The sequence below is a fragment of the Erythrolamprus reginae genome, chromosome 9 (assembly GCF_031021105.1).
Source record: "Erythrolamprus reginae isolate rEryReg1 chromosome 9, rEryReg1.hap1, whole genome shotgun sequence".
Classification (NCBI taxonomy): domain Eukaryota; kingdom Metazoa; phylum Chordata; class Lepidosauria; order Squamata; family Dipsadidae; genus Erythrolamprus; species Erythrolamprus reginae.
This window is the reverse complement of record NC_091958.1, coordinates 39656023-39683728: the sequence shown is the minus strand read 5'-3', so window position 1 is coordinate 39683728 and position 27706 is coordinate 39656023. Positions and strand designations below refer to the sequence as shown.

At 48.8% G+C, this 27706-nt stretch overlaps 2 protein-coding genes across 3 annotated transcripts; one reads left to right on the top strand and one right to left on the bottom strand.

Annotated features, from left to right (window-relative positions):
* Positions 1-734: 734 nt before the first annotated feature.
* On the bottom strand, positions 735-21354 carry PALB2 (partner and localizer of BRCA2). Of its 2 annotated transcripts, XM_070760897.1 has the most exons (13): positions 21211-21354; positions 20043-20102; positions 19266-19365; positions 16539-17705; positions 13703-14328; positions 12557-12640; positions 10774-10935; positions 9004-9089; positions 8168-8329; positions 7065-7181; positions 4152-4239; positions 1825-1973; positions 735-1279 (listed from the first exon to the last, which is right to left on the bottom strand). In XM_070760897.1, exons 1-13 carry the CDS (start codon positions 21256-21258, stop codon positions 1051-1053), a joined length of 3078 nt encoding a protein of 1025 aa, XP_070616998.1. In that variant the 5' UTR covers positions 21259-21354; the 3' UTR covers positions 735-1050. The 2 variants fall into 2 exon arrangements, with proteins under 2 accessions (XP_070616998.1, XP_070616999.1); XM_070760898.1 differs by lacking the exon at positions 20043-20102 and having other exon boundaries at positions 21211-21332.
* DCTN5 (dynactin subunit 5) lies at positions 21252-27675 on the top strand. Its single transcript, XM_070760899.1, has 6 exons — positions 21252-21531; positions 21640-21708; positions 22173-22291; positions 23441-23552; positions 25925-26027; positions 26120-27675. The coding sequence occupies exons 1-6, from the start codon at positions 21361-21363 to the stop codon at positions 26215-26217; spliced, it is 672 nt and encodes a 223-aa protein (XP_070617000.1). The 5' UTR covers positions 21252-21360; the 3' UTR covers positions 26218-27675.
* Positions 27676-27706: the final 31 nt, after the last annotated feature.

Sequence of the window (27706 nt, the reverse complement as noted above, 5' to 3'; positions counted from 1 at the left end):
GCTAAAGTCCAGTTCCTTTCCTCTCTCCCTCTGACAGCGGCTTCATAGGGATGGGTGTTTTCTGACCCAGAGTACAGGCAGTGGATCTGAGCCCCCCGGGCCAAGCCCCATTCCTGTGCCGAAGGTGGGGGTGGGTGGGCAGAGTGGCATAGTTAGAAATCCCTGCAATATCCAAGATAGCAAAAATACCCCATTCATAGGCACAGAAGCCGCTCCACATGTTCCTCTGCATTAGCTTAAAAAACCCGATGTACTCGGATCTGCCTGAAAAACAACATTCTGCAGTGGCTCTCAGCTGCCGCGACCTCGTAAGACAGTTCATGTTGTTGTGACCCCCAACTATGTCTAGCGCCAATTCTCCCAACAGAGCTTTAAGCTGATTGGCAGGAAGGTCACAGGGACCCCCCCACTGTAAACGCCTGATTGGTCAGATTGTAAAAATATGTTCCAAGGTGCCAGAATAGAAGCTTTAGTTCAATTAGATTCATTTTTTAAAATAATAATAATAATAATAATAATAATAATAATAATTATTATTATTATTATTATTTAGACTTGTATGCCGCCCCTCTCCGGGGACCTGGAATTTCTCTTTTCCCATGGTTCTAGGTGACCCCTTTGAAATGGTCATTGGACCCCTAAATGGGTCCCGGCCCCCCCGTTGAGAACCACTGTTCTATGGTCAATGATATCCTGTGTCACTTCTAAAGTTTTTACAAAAAAATCACCACGGATTTAAGAACAGCCAACGATATGTGTCGCTTGCTTTTATCAGTTTCATTTTTCTTAACAGGTGTGAGGCAATTGCTTCCAAAAGAGGCGAAACGTTAGCCAACCAGTAGCTCCTATTCATTCTGGCTCGTTTGCAGAAGAAATATTCCAGGCGGGTTGTGTGACCACGCCCGTTTCTGAGTCCCTTTGACAAAACTGGATCGCCTTGAGGGCACCTTCACAATGCCACGGTGGTGAGCTTGACGTGTCCCTGAACTGCCCTCCGAGGGATTCGGCTCCAGAGTTCTTGGAAGGTGGGACGGTGACTCCGCAGGTCTCTCAACCTGGCTGGAGCCCCCCCGTGTACCTGTAGAGGTAAACCGAGCCATCTTCTTGCCCAGCCAGTAGGCAGGCGTCTGTGACTGACCACCTGGCCAGGGACCAGCTGCCTCCAGAGATGGGCGGAAGCAAGGCAGTGCATTGCCCCAGAAATAAATCCCACACCGCAATGGTTCCAGATGTGAGGACAGCTGCTGCTGAAGAGCCCTTCACGTCACGCTCCAAGTACCTGAACGGCCAGAAAGAGAGATGTTGGGACGCTGCAGGCTTTGGGGCACACTTTAGATTTACAACACATGGGACAGGAGAGGTGGGGGGCATATGAATTTGATGAATAAATAAAGATAGTTGTTTGGACAGAAGTGTAAGCTACCTTTGAAGTGTGTTTGGAAATCGTGCAAAATGCAGCCACGCGAGCAATCATGGGCCTCCCCAGACACGCCCACGTCTCTCTAGCGCGCTGTGGACTGGTTGCCGATTGGTTTCCAGACCCAATTCAAAGTGTTGGTAATGACTTATAAAGCCCTACATGGTTTGCTTGGGTGAATCCAGAGGTGGGCCGCTAAGGTGGAACAGTAATGTGTGCTTGCACCCGTGGCTCCGAGTGCTAGTGGAGTCCAGCGCAATTCTGCTACTGTACCTGGGCAGGGAGTGAAATCGCATGCGGACACACATGGGCGCCCATGGAGAAGGGAGTGTTTTCCACTGTTAAATTAATTTGGTTACAAGTTGCTGGGTTTTGTGTGGTCAACCACCACCCCCGTCCCGCCTTGCCTTCCTTGGATGCCGGGCGGTGGGGTCAAAAGCGTCACTCCAGAGCTTCTGGCGGTCTTGGGATTGAGCGCGACGACCTGAAAGGCCGGGTTCCCAGGCTGCTGGCTGTCTTTGGCGTGTGGGTGGCTGAAGACCAGGAAGAGGAGGCCCTGATCCGCAAGACAGAGAAGACCCAGGGGGACATCGGTTCTGTTAGAATGTCTAGGTAATATAATAAACCTTCAACAAACTTTAAGTAGAGTTAATGTAGCAATGAGGGTTAGTTAGTCAATGAATCAGACTTAGCACAAAATAGAACATTATTATATACAAATAGGCAAAAATAGTAGTTATGCAGTCCAATATCATACATTTATAATCCTAATAATGGTTTACAAACCAGATTATCATACACAGCAAGTATACACACAGCAAATATAAATCTCTCTAGTACAAACTCCCCCAAGAGGAACATGGTTGGCTCCCTCTAATGGCCAACCAGCACATGTCTCTTAAAGGTACATTCTCAAACTTTACATTGTTAGCCTATGTATTGCAACGCCCAACATATTTTACATACGGTATACTAACAAGCTCTGCCACCGGTCAGGCAAGCCTGCGATGCTTCAGATACACACTCACAAAGTGGCTCGTAACAACACTGAACCCGGGGCTGCACCAAGGGGGCTGGGCAGCTGAGGGGAGGGTGGCTATCGGCTCTGGATACTGCCTGAACATTCCTCCCCCCCCCTTTTTTTTCTTTTCATGTGCCTTCAAGTGAGACTGCCCAGACTTTTTGCCAACTTTTTCAGAAATGGTTGTCACTGAGCCTCGGCGGTGCCGTGGTTAGAGCGCAGTACTGCAGGCTACTTCTGCCGATCACCGGCTGCCAGTAGTTTGGCAGATCGAATCTCAGGAGGCTCAAAGTTGACTCAACCTTCCATTCTTCCATGGTTGGTAAAATGAGGACCCAAATTGTTGGGGGCAAGAAGCTGGCGCTCTGCTAACTGCTTCGAGAGGGCTGTACGCCACTCAGAGTCGCTTCGAGAAGGGCAGCACTTATATTAAATAAATATAAATCTAAATGCTATTGCTATTGTTTTCTGCTTCCTGGGTCTGAGAAGTCTAGACTAGGACAAAGTCCTCTTAATCTATCAGTCAGGGCTAGAATTCAGAGCCCACCTGTTTGTAGGCCTTTAAACACTACACCAAACTGCCTCTCAATTATATCTTGGACAATCGATCGATTCAATCGATTGAGTCATTAAGGTGGTGATTTTTTTCTGCTTCTGCCTTCTCTATTCAGAGGATCTGAAGCAAAGCAATATAATTTAGGCTTATATATAGGCATATATATTATAATATGTTATATTATAAGACTGCCCACAGGAAGCTATAAAGCACAAACACACTATATATATATACATAGACCCTCCTAATATACAGTGGTACCTCTACTTATGAACTTAATTCGTTCCGTGACCAGGTACTTAAGTAGAAAGTTTGTAAGTAGAAGCAATTTATTTATTAGATTTGTATGCCCCCCCGAGTCTATGGAGAGGGGTGGCATACAAATCTAATAAATAATAATAATAATAATAATTTTTCCCATAGGAATCAATGTAAAAGCAAATAATGCGGGCAAACCCATTAGGAAAAAAAAGCTCAGAATTTCAGTGGGAGGAGGAGGAAGAAGAGGAGGACAGTTGCTGCTGAAGGAAGAAGGTGAGTTCTTAAGTAGAGGCGTTCTTAGGTAGAGGTACCACTGTACATCATTTCCAAAAAACAGAAGAAGGCTGCTTATAAAATTAAAGCACCCACGTGCAGGCCCAGCCAATATCTTTCATCCCAGTCCCTCCAGAAACAGAGGGGCTCCCTTGGCTGCCCTCAATCCAAGGTCAGTCTCTGCTTTGCCTCTTTGCCTGCTTTTCTGTATCCGGAAATCAATCGGCAACCAATGCAGTCCGTGGAGTGCTGGAGAAATATGGGCATATCTTGGAAGGCCCATAACCGCTCATGCGGCTGCGTTCTGGACAATCTGAAGTTTCCGTACACTCTTCAAAGGTAGCCCCACGTGGAGAGCATTGCAGAAGTCAAATCTCGAGGTGATAAGGACAGGAGTGACCGTGAGTAAAGACTCCCTGTCCAAATAGGGTCACAACTGGTGCACCAGGGGAACCTGGGCAAAAGAGCCACACCTCCTTCTGCAAACGACGACCCCCCCCCCTCCGTTCCCGCTCCTGCCTCAACGGTGCTCTCGGGGGAAACCAAAGCAAGGGCTGCAAAGCTCAGCAGCAGAGAAGGCCACGAGGCCCCTGCCTTTCCCACCGGGGCCCGGGGCCACCTACCGAATCGGAGTAGGCCTTGTGGCAGACGGACGCAGGGAAGGACCACCCCACCGGAATCTTGCTCAGCAACTGCCCGGTTCCCAGGTTCCTGTGAAAGGCAAAAAGGCCACCGTAAGCTCAGCCCTGGAGGAGTTTCCGGCAGTAGGATTGCTGGTCTCTTTGGCTGCCCAGCAGAGACCCGAGAAGGAGACCCTGCTAAGTAATAATTTATTTATTATTTATTTATTTATTAAATTTGTATGCAGCCCCTCTCCGTAGACTCGGGGCAGCTCACAACAGTAATAGGAAAAAAACAATGTACAATACAAATCTAATAATTAAAACTAAAAACCCATAATTTAAAAAACATGCACACAACATACCATACATAAACAGTACAGTATAGGCCTGGGGAAGTTATATCAGTTCCCCCATGTCTGACGACAGAGGTTGGTTTTAAGGAGTTTACGAAAGGCAAGGAGGGTGGGGGCAGTTCTAATCTCAGGGGGGAGCTGGTTCCAGAGGGTTGAGGCTGCCACAGAGAAGGCTCTTCCCCTGGGACCCACCAAGCGACATTGTTTAGTCGACGGGACCCGGAGAAGGCCAACTCTGTGGGACCTAATCGGTCGCTGGGATTCGTGCGGCAGAAGGCGGTCCCGGAGATATTCTGGTCCGATGCCATGAAGGGCTTTATAGGTCATAACCAACACTTTGAATTGTGACCGGAAATTGATCGGCAACCAATGCAGACTGCAGAGTGTTGGTGTAACATGGGCATACCTTGGGAAGCCCATGATTGCTCTCGCAGCTGCATTCTGCACGATCTGAAGTTTCCGAACACTTTTCAAAGGTAGCCCCATGTAGAGAGCGTTACAGTAGTCGAATCTTGAGGTGATGAGGGCATGAGTGACTGTGAGCAGTGAGTCCTGATCCAGGTAGGGCCGCAACTGGTGCACCAGGCGAACATGGGCAAATGTCCCCCTCGCCACAGCTGAAAGATGGTTCTCTAATGTGAGCTGTGGATCGAGGGTCAATAATCCCCCCCCCCAGGGTTATGGATGGACAGATGGAATTGTCCTTGGGAGACAGAACCCACAGCCACTCCATCTTATACGGGTTGAGTTTGAGTTTGTTGACCCCCATCCAGACCCCAACATCCTCCAGGCACCGGCACATCACTTCCACTGCTTCGTTGACTGGACATAATATTGATCAAATAAGCAATCCCAATAAATCAGTGTTTCTCAAAGACGGAAGCTGACATCACAGCGGAGTGGAGAAAACGGTGGTGAATTCCTGCTCAAAGTCTTTTTACCAGGTAAAAGCAGAGGCTGCTTTTAGCTGCGAATAGTGTATAGAATCAACTAGCAACTGCTACAGAGGGAGGATCACCCTGAATCTCCATTATCAGCCTCTTTTAGGGAGGAAAAAGTTGCGTCTTATACTCTGAAAAATACGGTAATTCATTTCTCCCTCTAATGAAATGGAATTTAAAGACTCATTTGATTCAGCACAAATCTTTGTTCACATCTGCTGGACTCTTCAAAGGGTTTTCAGAAACAGTAAGCTGTCATCCTTTCTATGCCGCAGATGTTATGATCGTATCTGGTAAAAGTTCCTTTGTTAGTTAGAACACAGAACCCTGGGGCCAGAAAAGACCTTGGAGGTCATCTAGTTCAACCCCCTGCCCAAGGCAGGAGCCTTATAGCATCCAGGATAAACGGTTGAGCAATTTCTTCTCGGGAACCTCCAGTCATGGAGAACTCTCAACTCCAGGAAGCAGGTTAGATATTATTGTTTTTATCAACTAGGTTCTAGGAAGTTACCTGTTCTCATACAGCTCTATGCATTGCTAAACCAAAAATGCAGCTTTTTAATTTTGAAATTTGATAAATAAGGGTGTGAATATGAATCAGATATTTATTTTGGTTCAATGGAGCATGTCAACTCTGTTTCGCTTGAGAGGCAAGGCTGGAGAGGATAATATTTAGTTCTGCATGGTCTCAGCCTAAGGCAACTTTAAAAATCTGAATTTCAAAAATCTATATGTACACATAATTAAAACTTGTACTGGAGATACTAGAATTTTTGTTTTATTCCTAGTTTTCTGAGTTTCTTCCCCTTCCCCCCCCAGTTATTTCACTCCTCCACCACTTTTAGTTATTTTATATATTTTTCATTTATGCACTGAGCATTTTTTTTTGCAATAGCAATATAGTTTATACATATTTATTTTTATTTATTTTTATTTTTTTATTTGTTTCTGTCATACGTATTTGTGGAATACAAAGATATAACAATGTTTATATACATGATACTAGTAAGAGAAACATTAGGACAGGAGACGGAAGGCACTCTGGTGCACTTATGCACGCCCCTTACTGACCTCTTAGGAATCGGGAGAGGTCAACAGTGGAGAGTCTAAGGGTAAAGTTTTGGGGGTTAGGTGATGATACTATAGAGTCCAGAAGTGAGTTCCTTGCATCAACTACTCGGTTACTAAAGTCGTATTTCCTGCAGTCGAGTGTAGAGCAGTTTACTGTATCTGGTATGTGCTCGAGTGTTGTTGTGGTTGAAGCTGAAGTAATAGCTGAAGTGAAACCCACCTCTGCCGCCAGGCATGGAGGAACTGAGACATCTCCCCCGGGCCTATACAGTTTATGCATGGTATGTTTGTGTGGATGTTTCTTTTTTTAATAAGGGGTTTTTAGTGATTTTTAAAATTATTAGATTTGTTATATATTTTACTGTTACTGTTGTGAGCCGCCCCGAGTCTACGGAGAGGGGCGGCATACAAATCTAATAATCATAATCATCATCATAATAATAATATGTGTTATCTACTGCAACATCTTCGTTGAACTGAGTCAGAATTTTAATAAGGAAAAATAGCCAGGCCAGAGGAAAGGTCCGTGGAGCAGCCCGTGAGCTCACCAGAGAACGATGCAGTTCATGGCGGTCATTCCAAGCAGAGCCTCTTGCAGTCCAGCCACATCGGCAAAAGCCAAGACCGTCTCTTCCGGGGGCATCAAAGCCCACCTCTGGTGGCTCCTACAACACATAACGGCAGGAGGGGAGAGATCAACCAAGCCCCCCCCCCCCCTTGTGCTTCTCGCAAAACCAAGTTTCTCCTGATTTTCAGCACTCCGTTTACAGCAGGGAAAATGAGCTCACTGCCAAGATGCTCTCAGCAAATGTGCTACCCGCCTGCCAGTGGTGGGTTGCTGCCAGTTTGAACCGGATCGCCCACCCCGGTGGTGGAAATTTGCCCCCTCTCGCCTAACCGCCAGCAATGGGCGGATGGCCACACCCTCAAATCCGCCGCTCCCCGAAAGTGGCTGGCAAAGAACCCTCTGCGCACATGTAAAGGCTTCTGCGAATGCGCAGAGGCTCATTTCCCCAGTGTGACGTATGCGCAAAAGGCGCACTTCTGACACAATGCGAACCAGTAGGGAAGTGGAACCCACCCCTGCCGCCTTCACCCTTGTCCAGATCACGTCCCGAGTCCAATTTCTTTCCCTGCCGTATTGATGTTGTCTATTTCTTAGAGGTCTACTGAACTGGGGCTCTTCCCAAGAGGTTTCCCATAGCTCAGTGATGGTGAACCTATGGCACGGGTGCCAGAGGCGACACAGGGAGCCATATCTTCTGGCATGCAAACCGTTGCCCTAGCTCAGCTCCAACATGCATTTGTGTGCCGGCCAGCTAATTTTTGGCTTGCAGAGGCTCTGGGAGGGCGTTTTTGGCTTCCAGAGAGCCTCCGGGGATGGGGGAGGATATTTTTCCCCTTCCCTGGCTCCAGGGAAGCCTTTGGAACCTGGGGAGGGAGAAACATGAGCCTACTGGGCCCACCAGAAGTTGGGAAACAGGCTGTTTCTTGCCTCCAGAGGGCTCCTGGGGGTGGGGGAAGCTGTTTTCACCCTCACCAGGCATTGAATTATGGGTGTGGGCATTCATGCATGCACGATAGCGTGCGTGCACACTCTTTCGGCACCCAAGGGGAAAAAGTTTCGCCATCCCTGCCAGTCACTCCTTACCTTCCCATCTCAGAGAAAGAGAAGATTTCCACTTCTTGGCCTTGCAGTGACCAACAGCTGCTGACCAGCTTCCTATCGGTCAGACCAAGCACAGCGTTTATGTTTCCAGCCTTGAGCAGCTCCTCTTTAGCACAGCCGTCTTCAGAAGAGTGGAACAACAGCCTAGAAGAACAGACGTCTGCTAGGATCTTGGGCAGGGGGGGTGTCCCCAAACTTGGCAACTTTTAAGACTTGCGGATTTCAACGTCATTTCCCCCCAACCAGGGTGTCCAGGGGGAAAGCATTTTGAAATTCCCTTATATTTCCCTGACGTTTCCCTGTAACTTGCAATCTAGTTAAGGCACGGTCGTAGATGACGTCATACCAAACAGCTAAGCCGTGGAGAAACATCGGTAGTTTTTGCTATCATTATGCTCATTTTTGCTTGAGTCTGCCAGGGAGCTCTATCTGGGTGGGTTTTTTTACATGATTTTTCCCTGACTTTTAAACATCCCCCCCCCCCACCCGTTTATTCAGTTTTTTTCAGAAATTCCCTCTATAATTCCCTGATATTTCCCAAACCGCCAATTTCCCTGATAATTCCGTTTTCCAGGTTTGCTGGGCACCCTGCCCACCTCAAGCATGAATTCCAAAAGCGGTTTCCAAGCAGAAACAAGATTAATTATGCCCTTTAATCCAGAGGTCTCCAACCTTAGCAACTTTTAAGACTGGCTGAGGAATTCTGGGAGCTGAAGTCTTAAAGTTGCCAAGGTCGGAGGTCTCCGCTTTAATCAGAGCCGTCGATTTTGCCCCTTCTGCAAACTCCGTCAAGCTAAGACCCTGTAATCCGCACTTGCCTTATCTCGGCTGTCTCCAGTCGCCCCAGCATTGCGCACACCACGCTATGAGCCCCCGACAGGGGAACTATTTGGAGAACTGGAAGCTGGAAAAGAGAGCAGCGGGATTGACAGCCCTTCCCGTCAAAGCCAGACCTCCTCCTCCACCTGGGGCATAGCCTAGATACGGAAAGCTGCAGCGAGACCCTTGCCAACCTTTCTGGCATTCAGAGGTGGGCTGCTAAGGTGGAAGGGTGACATGTGCTCGTCCCCATGTCTCTGAGTGCTAGGGGAGTCCAGTGCAATTATGCCATTGCACCTGGGCAGGTTACGAAATCGTGCATGGACACGCAGGGGCGCCCATGGCTGGCGTTAGGATTAGCTGTTCATTCATTTATAAACGATGCAATTGTTTCATTCTACAATAATACAAACTTAGTTTATAGTTTTACAGCATCAGACACTTTATAAAAATGCAAAGTAATATTGCATCATATTTATAAGAAATATCATAAGGCCCTGTAACCTAATTGTCTCGAATAACCCTGTTCCTATAAAAGGAGACGATCTGCTCCTCTAGAAATATGGGAAGTGTATCACAGGTGCAAATGACCTTTGGAAAGAATGAACAGGAGCTGTGGAAATTGTGTGTTAACTGTAGGACCAATAAAAGTATGAATATCAATGATGGAGGAACTCTGGGAAGTTCCAAATAGTTGAGGGAGATACACCCCAAAAAAGGAGTGAAAATGTTGAATCATTACGGAACCACCCCAATATGGGAGTAAATTAAGGGTGTGGAATATGGAAGGATATGGGAGTGAAAAATGTATTAAAATGCTATATTCTGTATAGATTAGATACCTTAGAAACACATGGTCTTTTCCCATGGTTTTTTCGGTCTCAATAGGCATATTGATCTGTTCTTTTGATTTTGTTCAAAATAAAGTTTTTGCTTTTGTTATTCCTGGTCTCTTGGATTTCTTTCTTACAATATATTATTCATAAATATTAGAATATTCATGACTGGGACAGCCACGTTAACAAGGTCAGCCAATGAATAGGCATAGCAACTCGGTCCGCCAATGGGAGCTTAAACACTTCTGAGTCTGTGCAGAGAATCCAAACTGGGAAGCTTAAGAGTGGGCGTGGCTCAGTTTCCACTCTCTACTCTTCTACTCTGAACTCTGCTGAAATGAAACTGACTGTTCTCTGATGTCTGTAACTGCTTAGAACTCTGCTAATGGTATTGTAAATTCATCTCTTGCTGTGTTTGTGGAGGGGTTTTGTGAATCCAGCTGAATCAGTCAGCTGTGTGTTTCTGGTTTTGCTTTTTATGCAACAAACTTTAATAGATATTGTATTGTATCCTAAAGATTTGTATTAATATTATTTCTTCATTGCTTATTTGACCCCTATGACAATCATGAAGTGTTGTACCACATGATTCTTGACATCTATATTTTCTTTTATGTACACTGAGAGCATCTGCACCAAAGACAAATTCCTTGTGTGGCCAATAAAGAATTCTATTCTATTCTATTCTATTGTCAGGACATCTATTCTAAAGTTTAAGGTTTTTACCCATAAGAAAAATAAACCATTCACAGAGCCAAGTCCTGGAGATATTAAACGCACCCCAGGCAACCAGGCAACCCATAATTTTGCGCATAGGGAGGCAGGCAAGCAGACTGCAAGTGTGTGTGTGTGTGTGTATGTGTGTGTGTGTGTAAGGGACACCCACCAGCAGCAGGCCCAACGTGACACCACCCCAACAGCGGCCTCACTCACCTTTGCAAAGGGCCAGGTGTGCACTGTCCCCCACTGGCCGAGTTCCAGAGGCCTCCAGAGAGAAATGGACGTTTCCTCGGCCGTCACAACACACAATTCCACGAAGTCAGCTGCTCCCCACCACACAGTGCTCATGTCCACCAAGCAGGAGCCGGAGCCATTCTGAAGGAAGAGCAGGAAGGAGGTCGGATTGTGAGAAGGAGCCTGCAAGAGGCAACCACACCCACAAGGCCACAGCCCACCGTCTGCCCCAACCGCCTGCACAACCCCCAAGGCCTCGCCAGAGGGACCCAACCCGCCTGGACTTCTTGCTCCGGCCTCCGACCGACGGCTTCCTTGGCCTTGTGCAGGACAGGCTCTGGAGGCTGCCATAGAGCTGCGGCCCTGCCTTGAAGAGGCTCTTGTGGCCTATCTCTCAAGAGGCGTTACATGGAATCCAGAGGGGGGCTGCTAAGGTGGAAGGGTGACGTGTGCTCGCCCCCGTGGCTCTGAGCGCTAGTGGAGTCCAGCACAATGATGCTAAAGCACCTGGGCAGGTAGAGAGATCGTGCACGGAAAAGCAGGGGCACCCGTAGACCCAGGTGTTGCAACCTGGTTTCATAAGGGAGGGGCTCCATTTCCTCGATTATTCTTGTTGCCCCTTTTTTTGTTGTTGTTGTCCATCCCAGGAAAGAACCTGGCCAGAAGCTGCAAGAACTCTAGCCCACGCACCCAGCTCCCCTTCTGCGCCTGCCACGGGGCGATCCCGTCACAGGATCAAGGGCTGGACTAGAAAGGGATCCATTCCACCCAATGCCCACTCGGCTGCAGTGCCAGGTGTGGTGTGGCTGTCCCTACAGCAGGGGTCCCCAAACTTGGCAACTTTAAGACTTGTGGACTTCAACTCCCAGATTTCTGAGCGTTGCTGGCTGGGGAATTCTGGGAGTTGAAGTCCACAAGTCTTAAAGTTGCCAAGTTTGGGGATCCCTGATCTACTCAATAATAATAATAATAATAATAATAATAATAATAATAATAATAATAATAATAATAATAATAATAATAATATATTATTATTATTATATTATGATGATGATGATGATGATGATGATGTAGATTTGTATGCTGCTCCTCTCCGAAGACTCGGGGCGGCACCCCTTGCAATTTCTGGGAGTTGAAGTCCACAAGTTTTAAAGTTGCCAAGTTTGGGGACCCCTGATCTACTCAATAATAATAATAATAATAATAATAATAATAATAATAATAATAATAATAATAATAAATTATTATTATTATTATTATTATTATTATTATTATTATCATTATTATTATGTAGATTTGTATGCTGCCCCTCTCCAAAGACTCGGGGCGGCACCCCTTGCAATTTCTGGGAGTTGAAGTCCACAAGTTTTAAAGTTGCCAGGTTTGGGGACCCCTGATCTACTCAATGTGTCTGTATCCCGTGCAAATTCTGGGAGTTGAATTCCACAAGTGTTAAAGTTGCCAGGTTTGGGGACCCCTGATCTACTCAATGTGTCTGTGCCCCTTGCAAATTCTGGGAGTTGAAGTCAACAAGTGTTAAAGTTGCCAAGTTTAGGGACCCCTGATCTACTCAATGTGTCTGTGCCCCTTGCAAATTCTGGGAGTTGAAGTCCACAAGCCCCGAAGGCTCTGCCTCCTTCAAGAGGAAACACCTTCCTCCCAGGACAAGGATGGGTGCCACAAATACTCCATTACCAGGGTGACCCTGTTTTTCTAACAATACAAAATAAATGTTTTTTAACTGTTTTTTCTCCCTTAAAACCTTCAGTTTTGAAGTCAATTCCAAGTTGCCTTCTCTCGGAGTGCCCGCAGGTGCCTCCCGCCGGATCTCTTCCACTGGGCCGCTCTGTGGAGACAAATGGCAAGGTCGGATGTCCACCACGGTGCAGCCTGGTAGTCCGACAAGCAAGCAGCTTGGGGGCCATTAAACAACTTGCTGGCCCTAGAGATATGAATGTCTGTTGAATGAATGTGATTTTTTGGGGGGGTGTTAAATTGGCTATTTTATCACTGTTGTTATACTGTTTACTGATTTTTATTTTATTATTTTATCATGACTGTATGCCAGTGATGGCAAACGTTTTTTCCCTTGGGTGCCGAAAGAGCATGGGCGTGCTATTGCGCATGCCCAAGTGCCCACAGACATAATTCAATGCTTGGAGAGGGCAAAAACAGCTTCCCCTGCCCTCCAGAGGCTTCCTGAAGGCTGTGGCCTGTTTCCCAATCTTTGGTGGGCCCAGTAGGCTCATGTTTTACCCTCCCAAAGCTCCAAAGGCTTCCCTGGAGCAGGGGGATGGTAAAAACACTCGCCTCCATCCCCCTGGAGGCGCTCTGGAAGCCAAAAACGCCCTCCCAGAGCCTCTGTGTGAGCCAAAAATCAGCTGGCCGGCACACACATGTTGAAGCTGAACTAGATATGAAGCAGATATGACGTCATATGCCACCTGTAGCACCCATGCCATAGCCTCACCATCACTGCTGTACACTGTCCAGAGTCCACAAGGAGTTGGGCCAGCTTAAAAGTTCAATAAATTAAATTAAAAGTAAACCAGAGCAGAATGACCGGCCACATGGTCATTGGGACAAAGGACTGGGAGAACTGAAGCCGTAGAGAAGGGAGAGTAAGAGAGAAAAGGAGTGACCTCCTGTAAGGGGCTGGGTGGGGGGGAAGCAGCCAAGGGGGGTGCAGAGACAAGCTCTACAGCAGAGGGGTCTCCAACCTTGACAGCTTTAAGACATGTAGACTTTCAAGCCCCAGAATTCTGGAAGTCTACAAGTCTTAAAAAGTTGCCAAAGTGAAGACCCCTGCCCCACAGTGTGCAAAGATTTTCACTGCAGCCCTCTTGGCATTCCCCGAGGAGGTTGTCCTGCCTCAACTACCTGGGTCTCCCCAATGCACCCCCTTTACCTGCCTGGGGGGCTCCTTGCCACGCTCCAGCAGCTTGTCCAATGGGTCGACGGATTCTTCCTTGCTCTTCCTGTTGATTCCAGCTGCGCCTGGCGAGCGAGGCTGCACCGTGGCCCTTCCTGGGTCAGAAGGCCCTGCTGCTTGCAAAGGGGAGGCCCCGAGGACGCTTGGGGAGGGCTCCAGGGAAGCTGGGGTTGCCCCCACGAGGGGAAAATCGGGGGTTTGCGACAGGCTCCGTCCACCTTCCAAGGCCGGGGAGAGGAGCAGTTTGCGGGAAGAAAGAGCGGAGGGGCTCCCCTTCAATCCAGGCAGGAGGGTTTGTCCCGACGCTGCTTCCTCCCCTGGTGGAGCCTCGTCAGGGGGGCTCGCAGAACTCTTGACGGAGCCCCCGACATCCCAGACGCCCGACGGCTTCTCGGGGCAGACTCGGAGCTTCTCGGACTTCAGCCGGCCAAAATCCTCATCGGGCAGATAGAAATCTTGGGGCGGCAGGCTGGGAGGCAGCCAGCTGAGACGGGACCCCTCCCCACTTGGGGGGACGAGAGGCAAAGCCGCAGAATCCTCCACCATCCGGAGGGCAGGAGAAGCCGGTCCCGGGGAGCCCACTGGGGGGCTGCGTCCTCCGTCTGCAAAATATGGGGCAAAGAATAAGAATTCCAGGTCTGCTCAGGAGGCTCCTTTGTGGAGACACCATGGCCCATCATCCCCTCCTGGGCTTCTCCCACTGCTGGCTCAAGAGCTCTGGCCTCCGCAGAGTCACTCACGCCCTCATCACCTGTCGTCTTGACTACTGCAATGCGCTCTACATGGGGCTACCCTTGAAGAGTGTTTGGAGATTTCAATATAGGTGGGTTTTGTGCAATAACAGGTATGCCTAGTCATGCCCATGTTACTCCATCTTTACGTGAGGTGCACTGGTTGCCAGTCGGTCTCCGAACACAATTCAAGGTGTTGGTTATCACCTTTAAAAGCCCTAAATGGCTCAGGGCCAGACTATTTACGCAACCGCCTCCTCCCTCACACCTCGCTGCGGCCAGTGAGGGCCCACAGAGTCGGCCTTCTCCAGATCCCGTCCGCCAAACAATGTCGGTTGGTGGGACCTCGGGGAAGAGCCTTCTCTGTGGCTGCTCCAACCCTTTGGAATCAACTGTGTCATGAGATTCTGGAAAGCCATTGAGACCTGGCTTTTCCGGCAGGCCTGGAATTAGATTGCCTGCTGTGTGTATAGCTCTTTTAAAGTTATTATTTATAATAACTGATTTTATTATGTACTTGTGATTGATATTATTATATTTATCTCATTTGTTAGTCCACTTTGGAATGAGCAGCATATAAATACAATAAATATATAAAGGCCAGACCCCTCCCCAGGGGCCCCTCCCGGCCTCTGTGCTTGCTGCCCGCAGAGCCACCAGCTTCCCCCCCAGGGAAGTCCTTTTCTCAGGCCCTCTGAAATTCTTCCGCAGGATGAACAAAACAATAATAATAATTTATTAGATTTGTATGCCGCCCCTCTCCGAGGACTTGGAGCGGCTCACAACAGGACAATACACAATATACAAATCCAATAGTTAAAAAACAATTTTAAAAACCCTTATAAAAATAGTCATGCAACTCAAACAAACCATACATAAATCATAATAGCTAAGGGGTATATTAATTTCCCCAAGCCTGGTGACATAGATGAGTTTTCAGAAGTTTACGAAAGGCAAGGAGGGTGGGGGCAGTCCTAATCTCTGGGGGGAGCTGGTTCCAGAGGGCCGGGGCCGCCACAGAGAAGGCTCTTCCCCTGCGTCCCACCAAACGACATTGTTTAGTCAACGGGACCCAAAGACCGACTCTGTGGGACCTAATCAGTCACTGGGATTCGTGTGGCAGAAGGCGGTCCCGGAGGTATTCTGGTCCAATGCCATGTAGGGCTTTATAGGTCAACACTTTGAATTGTACCCAGAAATTGATCAGCAGCCAGTGCAAGCTGCGGAGTGTTGGAGACAGCTCTTGGGGAACCTTCCAAGTTCTCCAACTGACTGTTGGCGCCCCAAATAGCATCTGGGAAATAAATCAGATCCCAGTCCAATTCTCTCATCCAAGGTTTGATTTATTAGCAGAACCATGTTGGTCACCCCGTTGCCATCCCGATACTCACTTCCTTCCAGTTCCCCACCCAGGTGAAGGTTCATTCCCCCCCCAACCCCACACCCACAAGTTCATCACAAGGACCAGTCCAAGTGCAGGGATTTCACCGACCTCCTCTTTACTTCAGTCGATGCAGAACAAAAGATGACCTTGGACTCCAAGAAGGGAATTTGTTGTGGCTAGCAATTTTCCCTCTCATGCAACCACCCCTCCCACTTCCCCTAATACTATTCTACTGTGGCAGGGCAAAGTCTCTAACTCCACATGAGAATTACCTGTATGTTATAGCCCTAATCGGAACACTCAATATTGCTGGCAGGGGTGGGCTGCTAAGGTGGAACGGTGGAGCGGTGTGCCCCGTGGATCTGAGTGCTAGCGGAGTCCTGCGCAATGATGGCATTGCACCTGGGCAGGGAGCGAAATCACGCAGGGCACGCAGGTGTGCCCAAGTGCCATAGCAGAATTGCGCTGGACTCCGCTGGCACTCAGAGCCACGGGGGCAACCACACGTCACCCTTCCACCTTAGCCGCCCACCTCTGACTGCCAGGAAGGGCAGCAAGGGTCCCGCTGCTGCTTTCCGTATCGAGGCTATGCCTGGGCAGGAGGGGGAGGTCTGGCTTTGAAGGGAAGGGCTGCCGATCCCGTTGCTCTTTTACAGCTTCCAGTTCTCCCAAATGCTGTACTTCCCGGCACACTGACCTGTGTTGGAGGAAGTCCTCTGCTGGGTCCTCCTCCTCAGCCTCAGGCTTCTCCTGCTCAGACTGCGGCTGGACCTGACGCTCTTTGGAGAGAGAGCGGGCGCCCCAGGAGAGCCCCCTGGCCTCCTGGGAGTGGAACTCGGGCCGTCGTCAGTTTTGGGGAGCTCCTGGGAGAGCCGGATTGGGAGGGCCGCCTGCTCTTTGCGGGTGGCTCTCCGTCCCTTCCTGCCCTTGCCCAGCTGGCTCTGAATGACCGCCTCCAAGTTCACCTCCTCCTGGTGCCTGGAGAGTCGCCGGGTCATCCGCACATAATATTCCAGGGGGAACATGAGTCCCTCCACCACCGTGCAGGAGCTCAGGACCCCTTCACTGGGGACGACCCCTCCCAGGGGGGGTGAGCTGTGCCCTTCGCCCTCCCCACTTGTCTCCTTGCTGGGGGGGGCTCCGGTCTCCATGCCCTCTCTTGGCCCATCAGGAACGGTTCCATCTCTTTGAATGGCACCAGGGGTCATTGCTGGGTCCGGATCTTCCTTGCCCTCTTCCATCTCCTCATTCTGCACGCCGGCACACGACATGCTGACGTCCGGTGAGTCCTGACAGTCAGAAACCCCCTCTGGGCTCAGGGGGTCAAGTGAAGACCATCCGCTTGAGTGTGGGAAGGACGAAGGAATCTGTTGCGTCTCCCCAGGAATATTGCTTTGCCCCCACCTGCCCTGCTCTGCAGAGTCCAGATCAGACATGGTGGGAGTAATATCGCCACTCCCTCCTTGGCTGGCCTGCAGGGGGGACTCGGGGGGGCTCCTCTGGCCAGGGTCCAAGGGGCTGCTGCTTCCGTGAAAGCATGGAGATGCCGGGCCTTCGCCTGGGCCCCTCGGCTGCTCTGCATGGAGTTCTCCCCTCTCGGCCAAAGAGAGCATTTCGCTCGGCTCTCCAGAGGTCTCACTGGCCAAGTGCCGGCTGCATTTCCTTGCCAGAGGCAGCTCCACGGTATTAAAGAGCACCCTTCGGCCAGAGTGATGGGTCCTTCTGGTGCTTGATGTTCCTGGCAAGCTGCTTTCCAAGGCTCTGGACTTAAATAGGACAGGGGTGGTCTCTGCGCTGTTGCCTGGGCAGGGAATGCCAGCCTGACCCTCCTCTGTGGGCTCTGGAGATAGTTGACTGAGGTCTCCTGCAAAAGACAAAGTTCTTGGTGGCTTCTTTCCTCAGCACAGCAGAATAGCAATAGTACTTAAGATTTATATGGCGCTTCACAGTGCTTTACAGCCCTCTCTAAGTGGTTCACAGAGAGTAAGCATATTGTCCACAACAACCTAGGTCCTCATTTTACCCACCTTGGAAGGATGGAAGGTTAAGTCAACCTTGAGCCTACTGAGATTTGATCTGCCAAACTGCTGGCAGACGGTGATCGGCATAAGTAGCCTGCAGTACTGCACTCTAACTGAGCATCCATAACCCAGAGCAGAGATCTTCAACCTTGGCAACTTTTAAGACCTGTGGACTTCAGTTCCCATAATTCTGCACCCAGCTATGCCGGCTGGAGAATTCTGGGAGTTGAAGTCCACAAGTCTTGAAGTTACCAAGTTTGGAGACCCCTGACGCAAAGCATAAAAGGGATGGAATGCTATAAAAGGGAGTATTTATTTATTTGTTTGTATGATTATTCTATTTTTTTATGCCACCCTTCTCTTTAGACTCAAGGTGGCTTACAACATGTTAGCAATAACACTTTTTAACAGAGGCAGCCTATTGCGCCCACAATCCGGGTCCTCATTTTATCTACCTCGGAAGGATGGAAGGCTGAGTCAACCTTGAGCCGGTGATGAGATTTGAACCGCTGACCAGCACATCTAGCAGTCAGCTTTAGTGGCCTGCAGTACTGCACTCTACCTGCTGCGCCACTTCGGTTCATCATAATATAGTATTATAAAAGTATCTTCAAGAGACATCAGGTGATACAAGTTGAACTGTACCACATAAACAGCCTATGGACACATCAACGCTCTAGTTCTTTGAACTTGTTTTTTATTATTAATAACCAATTTCTTGTGTATATAATTACAATACTTGACTTACCCCAAAGATAGCTAACTAGTAACAGGTATACTGCTCCAAAAAATAAAGGGAACACTCAAAGAACACCTCCTAGATCTGAATGAATGGAATATTCTCATTGAATACTTCGTTCTGTACAAAGCTGAATGTGCTGACAATATGTGAAATTGATTGTCAATCAGTGTTGCTTCCTAAGTGGACAGTTTGATTTCAAAGAAGTTTGATTTACTTGGAGTTATATTGTGTGGTTTAAATGTTCCCTTTATTTATTTATTTTTGAGCAGTGTATATTCAAAACATTAAAGGCTTTATTTTTTTCTTCAGCAGAATCAAAATTTCCTGAATTTCCTCACATTTCCTGAGACAGGCAAAGATCATTCACAACATTACCCACCTCGGAAGGAAGGAAGGCTGAGTCAACCTTGAGCTGGTGGTGAGATTTGAACTGCTGAACGACAGGTAGCTGAAGTAGCCTGCAGGGCTGCACTCTAACCACTGCGCCACCCCGGCATCGTCTCAGCTCCCCAACCTGGCCTACAGTTGTGGCCTCCCCAAAAGTGCTAAGCAGGTTTCATCGGAGGGGGTCAATTAGGCCCTGCTACCTTTCAAGATCCCTCAGAGACCCTCACCCCAATTCTTTCCAGAAGGAGCCCAACAGATGGGGTCTCAATGTTACCTGCATGGTTCCTCACAGCTTTCTCCTGCCCAAGCAGCAGGTTTTCCTCTGCAACCGTTTCCTTGATGTGATTTTTAACCTTCGCTGCTCTCTCAGCACGCTGTGGAAACAAAGAAGGGGAGCAGGCCCATTGTTTTTCTTATGCGTCAATATGAATAGAATAGAATTCTTTATTGACCAAGTATGATTGGACACACAGGGAATTTGTCTTTGGTGCAGATGCTCTCAGTGTACATAAAAGAAAATATAGATTTATCAAGAATCATGAGGTTCAACACTTAATGATTGTCATAGGGGTCAAATAAGCGATGAAGAAACCATCAATATTAATAAAAATCTTAAGGATACAAGCAACAAGTGACAGTCATACAGTTCTAAGTGGGAGGAAAAGGATGACAGGAATGGTGAGAAAAACCTAGTAGAAGTAGAAGTTCAGACTTAGTAAAAAGTTTGATAGTGTTGAGGGAATTGTTTAGTAGAGTGATGGCGTTCAGGAACTGTTCTTGTTGTCTTGGTGTGCAGTGCTCTGTAGCAACGTTTTGAGGGTAGGGGTTGAAACAGTTCGTGTCCAGGATGAGAAGGGTCAGTAAATATTTTCCCCGCCCTCTTTTTGACTTGTGCAATATACAGGTCCTCAATAGAAGGCAGGTTGGCAGCCATTGTTTTTTCTGCAGTTCTGAAGGTTGAAATTCGTCAATTTCTGCTGATTGTTCCTCCCCAAGCCTTCTCCCAATGGAGAGATTGTCCTTCAGCAGAGAATCCCTTTTATTTACCCACCTGCAACCTGTGGAACGTTCTGTTGTATTCTCTTTTCAATACGGCCAGTTTTTCTTTCAGCTAGAAGACAAAATGGTTGTTAAGTCATTGGCATATTTAACTTGAAAAGCAGCTGAAAGGTTTAAATAGCAACCATATAACTTTATTTAGGTTTATGTCTAGGGAAATTCTCAGTAATACAGATCATGGTTGTCCCAAAGCTGTTTTTTTCAGGAGGCAACTGGACATTTTGGTTTTTCTTTGAAGACATTTCACTTCTCATCCCAGAAGCTTCTTCAGGTCTGACTGAAAGGTGGGGAATGGAAGGATTGATACTACTTGCAGACAACTGGTTATTTGCATTATTATGCAGATAGATTAGATGGATGGATGGATGGATGGATAGACAGACAAACAGACATCCTGTTTTCCCCAAAATAAGGCATCCCCTGATCATTATTATTATCATTATTATTTATTAGATTTGTATGCCGCCCCTCTCCAAAGACTCGGAGCGGCTAATAATAAGCCCAATCAGACTTTTGAGTGCATGGCAATAAGGCCAAGCACTTATTTCAGGGTTCAAAAAAATATAAGACAGGGTCTTATTTTGGGGGGAAGCATGGTATGTATGTATGTATGTAGGTGTATGTATGTATGTATACAGAATATAATTTATTTTTCCTTTATTAGCAGAGTGTGATTGGGCACACAAGGCATTTGTCTTCGGTGCATGTGTTCTCCTTGTAGATACAAACCATAAGTCCTCATTAATCACACAGTGAAGAGTCATAGGATACATCAACATAAATCCCACCAGGAAAGGAAATGCAAGTTTTCGCTTCCCAGCTTAGCAACAGGCCGAGGGCGGCCTCTTCTCCTGCACAGAGAGAATCTCCCACCCCCAACATCCACCCACAGAGCTCGCAGCAGCCCAAGGAGCCTCCTTTCTCTGCCCTGGGGAGCCTTTCTGGCCCAGTTCAGCCGGGCCCAGCACGCGCCGCCCCCGCGCCTTTCTTCTTCGCTCCCCTTGGGCATCTAGTGGCGGGGAGTTCCGCAGGCTGCGCGCAAGGCGAGGGGGCTAGGGGCGGGAGGCATGCAATGCCCTAGTTGCCTTGCCCGTCCTCTCGCTCGCTCGCTCGGTCTCTCGGGCGGAGGCTAGAGGGAAGGTCGTCCGGGCGGCGCTCACCTGCTCCTTTTGCTTCGGGGTCAGAACCGCCGAGCCGGGAATCTCCATCTTTGGACCCTTGGTCGCCTCCGCGGCGTATGCGCGCACCCTTTTCGCGCCCAGTGTAAAAAAAACAAGCGCCCGGGCCCGCCTCCCGCAGCGCCGCGCCCAATGGAAACCCGCGATATTGGCGGCCGAAAGGAGAGTTGTGGCGATTGGCCAGACGGGGAGCAGGTACGGAAGCCTGCTGGTCCCGGTGGGCGTTCCCGCGGACGGGCCGTGCCGGGCGCCGCCATGGAGCTGGGCGAGATGCTCTACAACAAGTCCGAGTACATCGAGACGGTGCGCGGGAGTTCGGCAGGGGCGGGGGCGGGTTCTCGAGAGGGGACGAAGGGGAGGGCGGGTGTCGGCCTGGAGGCCTCGCGGTGACCGTGCAGCTCTCCCTGACAGGCCTCCGGGAACAAGGTGAGCCGGCAGTCGGTGCTGTGCGGGAGCCAGAACATCGTGCTCAACGGCAAGGTGAGACTCCCGCCCCCCGCCACCGTGGGACGGCGCGGGGCCCGGGCGGAGGCCACCAACCCCTCCACTGCCCGGGAAGGAGGGACCGCCCCGCCCCTCCCTGCAGGGGAAGGAGGCAGCAAAGGGAGAGGCGAGGGGGGCAGGGTTCAAAGGGCAAACGCCCCTTCCCTCCATGCAAGAAGGAAGTGGGGAGGGGGCAGCAAAGGGGGAGGTGTGGGAGGCAGGGTTCGTAGGGCAAACTCCCCACCCCTCTCTGCAGGGGCAAAAGTAGGAAGGGGGCCAGCAAACGAGAGGAGGGGGCCACACATCAAAGCGCAAACGCCCCGCCTCTCCCTGCAGTGGGGAGGAAGTGGGGAAGAGGCAGCAAAGCCAGGGGGGCAAGGGGGGGACAGAGGGGAGAGGGAGAGGGTTCAAAGGGCAACGGCCCTCAGCCCCTCCCTCCAGGCAACTCTCTGCCCCTCCAGACCATCGTCATGAATGACTGCATCATCCGAGGGGACCTGGCCAACGTGCGTGTAGGGCGGCACTGCGTGGTGAAGAGCCGGAGCGTCATCCGTCCCCCCTTCAAGAAGTTCAGCAAAGGGTGAGCAGGAATGACTGGCAGCTCCCTCGGCCCTCAGCAGAGGCCACCATGGCCGAGACGCCCCTTTATATATGATGTGATAGACATAACTAGGGAGAGAAATGAGTGATTCTGACATGCACATGTATAAAAGCATCTAAATGTTATAAATAGAACACACAAATGTTATGGATGATTTTTGATAAATATAACACTTCTGTGTTATATTTATGTTATAATATGAGGGTTGCCCAGAAAGTAATGCACCACATTTTTCTAATCTTAATCTAATAAATTATTATGATTATTATTATTATTTATTGAGCACAATGAAACTTACACACAAGAATGAAAGATGTTTATTCTACACTCCCTATTTTTCCATGTAATCTCCGTCCCATTCTATGGCCTTCCAGCAGCGAGACACCAGGGCATGTATGCCCTTTCGGTACCACTCATTGTTCTGGTCACGAAGCCATTTCTGCACTGGGCAAATCGCCTCTTCGTCATCCTCAAAATGTCTTCCCCGACTAACCGTTCTTCTGTCGACTACAGATTCTCCATAAATTGTACACCGTTTATGAGAAATTAAATGACGACACGCCATTTCAAAACGCTGCTGCAACTACATTATCTGTCTGAGGAAATGCAAAATTTATTCATGCACTCCTGACAATTCAAATAATGTATAACTGAAGTTTCGCATTCATACCATTAATGTAGGCTGAGAAAAAAAAAGTGCATTGCTTTCTGGGCGACCCTCGTATGTGTTTTTATACTGTGTGTGCAACATTTATTGACAAACCTGGCTGGGGAATGCTGGGAGTTGAAGTCCACCAGGCTTAAAAGTTGCCAAGGTTGGAGACCCCTGATCTAGGGCAGTGTTTCTCAACTCTGGCAACTTTTTAGATGTGTGGACTTCAACTCCCAGAATTCCCCATCTGGCTATGCCTCCCCTTTCTTGCCCTGGCTGCCACTGTGGGGGAGGGGAGGAGGTGGCAGAAAAGAAACCTCAAGAGCTCCACAGCTTGATGGCCTGAGTGCAGCCGGTGGGTTGGGAGGGGGCTTGGGATTCTTGCATTCTGCCCCTTCTCATCTTGCCTGGCTCTGTTCAGCGTGGAGCATGGAAGGGATGCTGGTGAAGACACTCCCGTCTTCCTTTCTTCGCAGGGTCGCCTTCTTCCCTCTGCACATCGGGGATCACGTCTTCATTGAGGAGGATTGTGTTGTCAATGCGGCTCAGATCGGTTCCTATGTCCATATAGGCAAGGACTGTGTCATTGTAAGTTCCTGTAGTTGCTGGACTTTAGGTGACAAAGAACTGTGTGGCTCAAATCTTAACTTCTAATGTGTCTCACTTAACTAACTAAGCAAGCTGCTCTGTAGGGGGCAGGAACCACAATGCTTGTTCACCTCCTTTGTGGCGCAACACAAGAGCCTGTGTGACTGATTGGCTGACAAAAGTAAAAAAACCTGGAAATCAGTGAATTATCGGGGAAATTGGTGGTTCGGAAAATATCAGGGAATTCATGAAAAAAAGGAATAAATTGGGAGGGAACCAAACTGTATTAAAATGTTTAAACGTCAAGGGAAAATCATGTTAAAAAAACCCCCAAATCGCGCTGCCTGGCAAAAATGAGCATAATTGAGGCAACAACTTGCTTCCTCAGCTACTGTATTTCTCCATGTCTTAGAATAGAATAGAATAGAATTCTTTACTGGCCAAGTGTGATTGGACATACAAGGAATTTGTCTTTGGTGCTCATGTTCTCAGTGTACATAAAAGAAAATATAGATTTGTCAAGAATCATGAGGTTCAACACTTAATGATTGTCATAGGGGTCAAATAAGCAATGAAGAAACAATATTAATAAAAATCTTAGGATACAAGCAACAAGTTACAGTCATACAGTCCTATGTGGGAGGAAATGGGTGATAGGAATGATGAGAAAAAACTAGTAGAAATAGAAGTGCAGATTTAATTAAAAGTCTGACAGTGTTGAGGGAATTATTTGTTTAGTAGAGTGATGGCATTCGGGGAAAAAACTGTTCTTGTGTCTAGTTGTCTTGGTGTGCAGGGCTCTGTAGCGACGTTTTGAGGGTAGGGGTTGAAACAGTTTATGTCTAGGATGCGAGGGGTCAGTCAATATTTTCAAAGCCCTCTTATTGACTCGTGCAGTCTACAGGTCCTCAATGGAAGGCAGGTTGGCAGCAATTGTTTTTTCTTCAGTTAGCCGTTTGGTAAGACATCATCTATGACTTCGCCTTAACTATCAGGGAATTTCAAAATGCTTTCCCCCTGGACTGGGCATCCTGGCTTCAGTTCTCTGGGTTAAAAGCACTGCAAAATTGAGGGCTGTTTTGTAGAAAGTTACAGGCTCTTTGGAGGCTTTTCATAGGCTCTGTTGGCTGGCCTAGAGCAGGGGTCCCTAACCCCCATTCCACAGACTTGCACTGGTTCGTAGCCTGCCAGAAACCGGCCCACGCAAATAAGTGAAGCTCCATCCATGGAATGCAGGCAGCAGGTGAAACCTCTCCACGGAACCAGTCAATGGTGCCCGAAAGGTTAGGGGCCACTGGCCTAGAGCTTCTTCCAAGTTCACTTCTTCCTTGCTTTCCTCCATTTCTCGTGAATCAGCCCCAAAACATTCATCATGTTGGAATAACGTTTTGCAGAAGCTAGCCCACCCAGATAGCCCAAACAGCTAGCCAGCCTGCCTCAGACCAGGATATCAGGAACGAATTGAAGATAATTGAAGACACGTATTGCAGAGTTTCTTAGGAAAATACACTGCTCAAAAAAACAAAGGGAACACTTAAACAACACAATAAAACTCCAAGTAAATTAAACTTCTGTGAAATAAAACTGTCCACTTAGGAAGCAACACTGATTGACAATCAATTTCACCTGCTGTTGTGCACATTCAACTTTGTACAGAACAAAGGATTCAATGAGAATATTTCATTCATTCAGATCTAGGATGTGTTATTTGAGTGTTCCCTTTATTTATTTATTTTGAGCAGTATATTTACTTCTTTGGTAGCAAACCTACACTAACTATTTGTACTGTAACTAATTCTAGAAGTTACTATACAAGTACTCACAATTCTCTATCTGCTATTCTCAGTTGCAATATTCAGCTACAAGTCTTCAGCCACCAAAAGCCACATTAATTCACAAGCCACTCTAACCCATATTAAGCCACAATACCTTCAAACCAATCCACATCTATACAAAGGTGCACTATGTATATATACTTCTATCAGCCAATCAGATTACATTACATAAGCAGCTTTACATTCTTACAATTATTACATTGATTACAATTCTTCTCTTTGCAATTTGGAATATTACATCAGGTTGGCCCCGATCCTGACACATCGTTCCTGGCTCGTAGCTGACATTACAGAGACCACCCAAAGTCCCATTTCTCCACCTTATCAACTTTTTAAGATACGTGGGGTTCAACTCTCATAATTTCCCAGCTAGTGTGAGATTTCTGGGCATTGATGTCTGCTTATCTTAAGAAAGCTTTAAAAGCCCTCAGGAACTTAAGGCTGGCTCCTTCCCTTTGGCCTGGTGCTGCAGAGTAGAGGTCTTAAAACCGAGAGGCTCCAGCGGATGACCTCTTCCATGTCTGGGTGTCCTTTTAGGGTCGCAGGTGTGTCCTGAAAGACTGCTGCAGAATCCTTGACAACACGGTGTTGCCCCCGGAAACGGTGGTCCCGCCTTTCACCATCTTCTCTGGCTGCCCAGGTGAGCTGGAAGGGGAAAGATGCTGGGGGTGGGGGTCAGGTGGAGGGGGAGGGCAGGAGGGCCAGCGAATCACTCATCCCTGTCCTCTCCAGGGCTCTTCTCAGGGGAACTGCCCGAGTGCACGCAGGAGCTGATGATCGATGTCACCAAGAGCTACTACCAGAAATTCCTGCCCCTCACCCAGATTTGAAGGAGCTCCTCCTCTGGCGGGGGCGACTCAAGACTGGCATGGCCTGTGGGGGCCGAGAGCTGACCAGCAGGTCTGCTGAAAGCTTCCCAGACAGGCCACCCTCCTGGATTGACCAAGCCCTAGCCAGAAGTTCTTCTGGTTTCCTCTGGATGGTTGGAAGAGGCTGGCCTTGACCTAGCTCCCCTCAATGGACTCCGTGATGGTTTAAACTCTAAACTCGCTTTCTCCTGTTGAGCAAGAGAGCGAAGCGTTCAGTGCTGGTGGGGGCGGGGGGGTTGGTCTAGGACAGGGGTAGGCAAACTTGGCTCTTCTATGATTTGTGGACTTCAACTCCCAGGATTCCTGAGCTAGCACAATTGGATCAGGAATTCTGGGAGTCCACAAGTCATAGACGAGCCAACGTTGCCTACCCCTGGTCTAGGATGTTGCTCTTGCTGGTCCTTCCCGCTCAATCACAATCCTCCCTTAAGAGGGTCCAACCAGAAGTGGGCTGCTAAGGTAGAACGGTGGCGTGTGCTCGCCCCCGTGGCCGTGAGTGCTAGCAGAGTTCAGCGCAATTCTGCTACTGCACCTGGACAGGTAGTGAAAATGCGTGCAGACATGCAGGGGCGCCTGTGGCACACCTGCGTGTCCGCAGGCGATTTTGCTTCCTGCCCAGGTGCAGTGGGAGAATTGCGCTGGACTCCGCTAGCACTCAGAGCCACGGGGGCGATCGCACCTCAACGTTCCACCTTAGCAGCCCCCCTCTGGGTCCGACCCACCTTGCTGCCCTTCATTTTGTTTTGGAGCCCCCCGGGAGCTTTCCTCGGATGCCACCAAGCCGTCTCTTCAGGCCCCCAGTTGTAAAAGCTGCCGCAGCCCAAATCCCGAGTTCTGCTTTGTGGGCTGTTTGTCAAAGCAGATCTTTCCTCCTCCCCCTCCCAATTTTTTGCGGGGTTCGGGGATGACCTGAGCTGGCAGGGCAGGATCACACCCCTCTCCAAGGGGCGCCCTCCAACCGAAGGTCCCTTTGGAGAAAGTGGGCAAGAGGAAAGGACCGTGTGGTCACTGGGTGGGGGAGGTTGGCTACTTTGGAAGAGGGCAGAAGCTGCTGCCAGGCAAACGGGGGTGGCAAACAGTCTGGGTTGGGGGAGTGCAGCCCCTTCCTTTCCCTGCCCTCTCAGCTCTTCCCACCCCCCCCACCCCCAGGTAAAGCCGTCTAGTTTGGCTGCCTTTGTTTTTTGTTGTCTTGTGCTACCATTTTCTGCATGTTAGTCTTCAGCTGAAGTTGCTCCAGCCTCAGCGTGTGGGTGCGCTCTTTGTGTTTCTGCATTCTTGGCCTGTGAACCTCCACGGTGTATTAACCAGCCAGGGACCATCGCACACGTTGTAGGAACTTTTGCACACTGCACAGGTGCTCTCTGGTTCGTAGGCCTTTACCTGTATGTATATTAAAGTCTGAATAAACTGCCAAACCAAGCCCGTCAACTGTGGTTGTTCTCTCGCATCA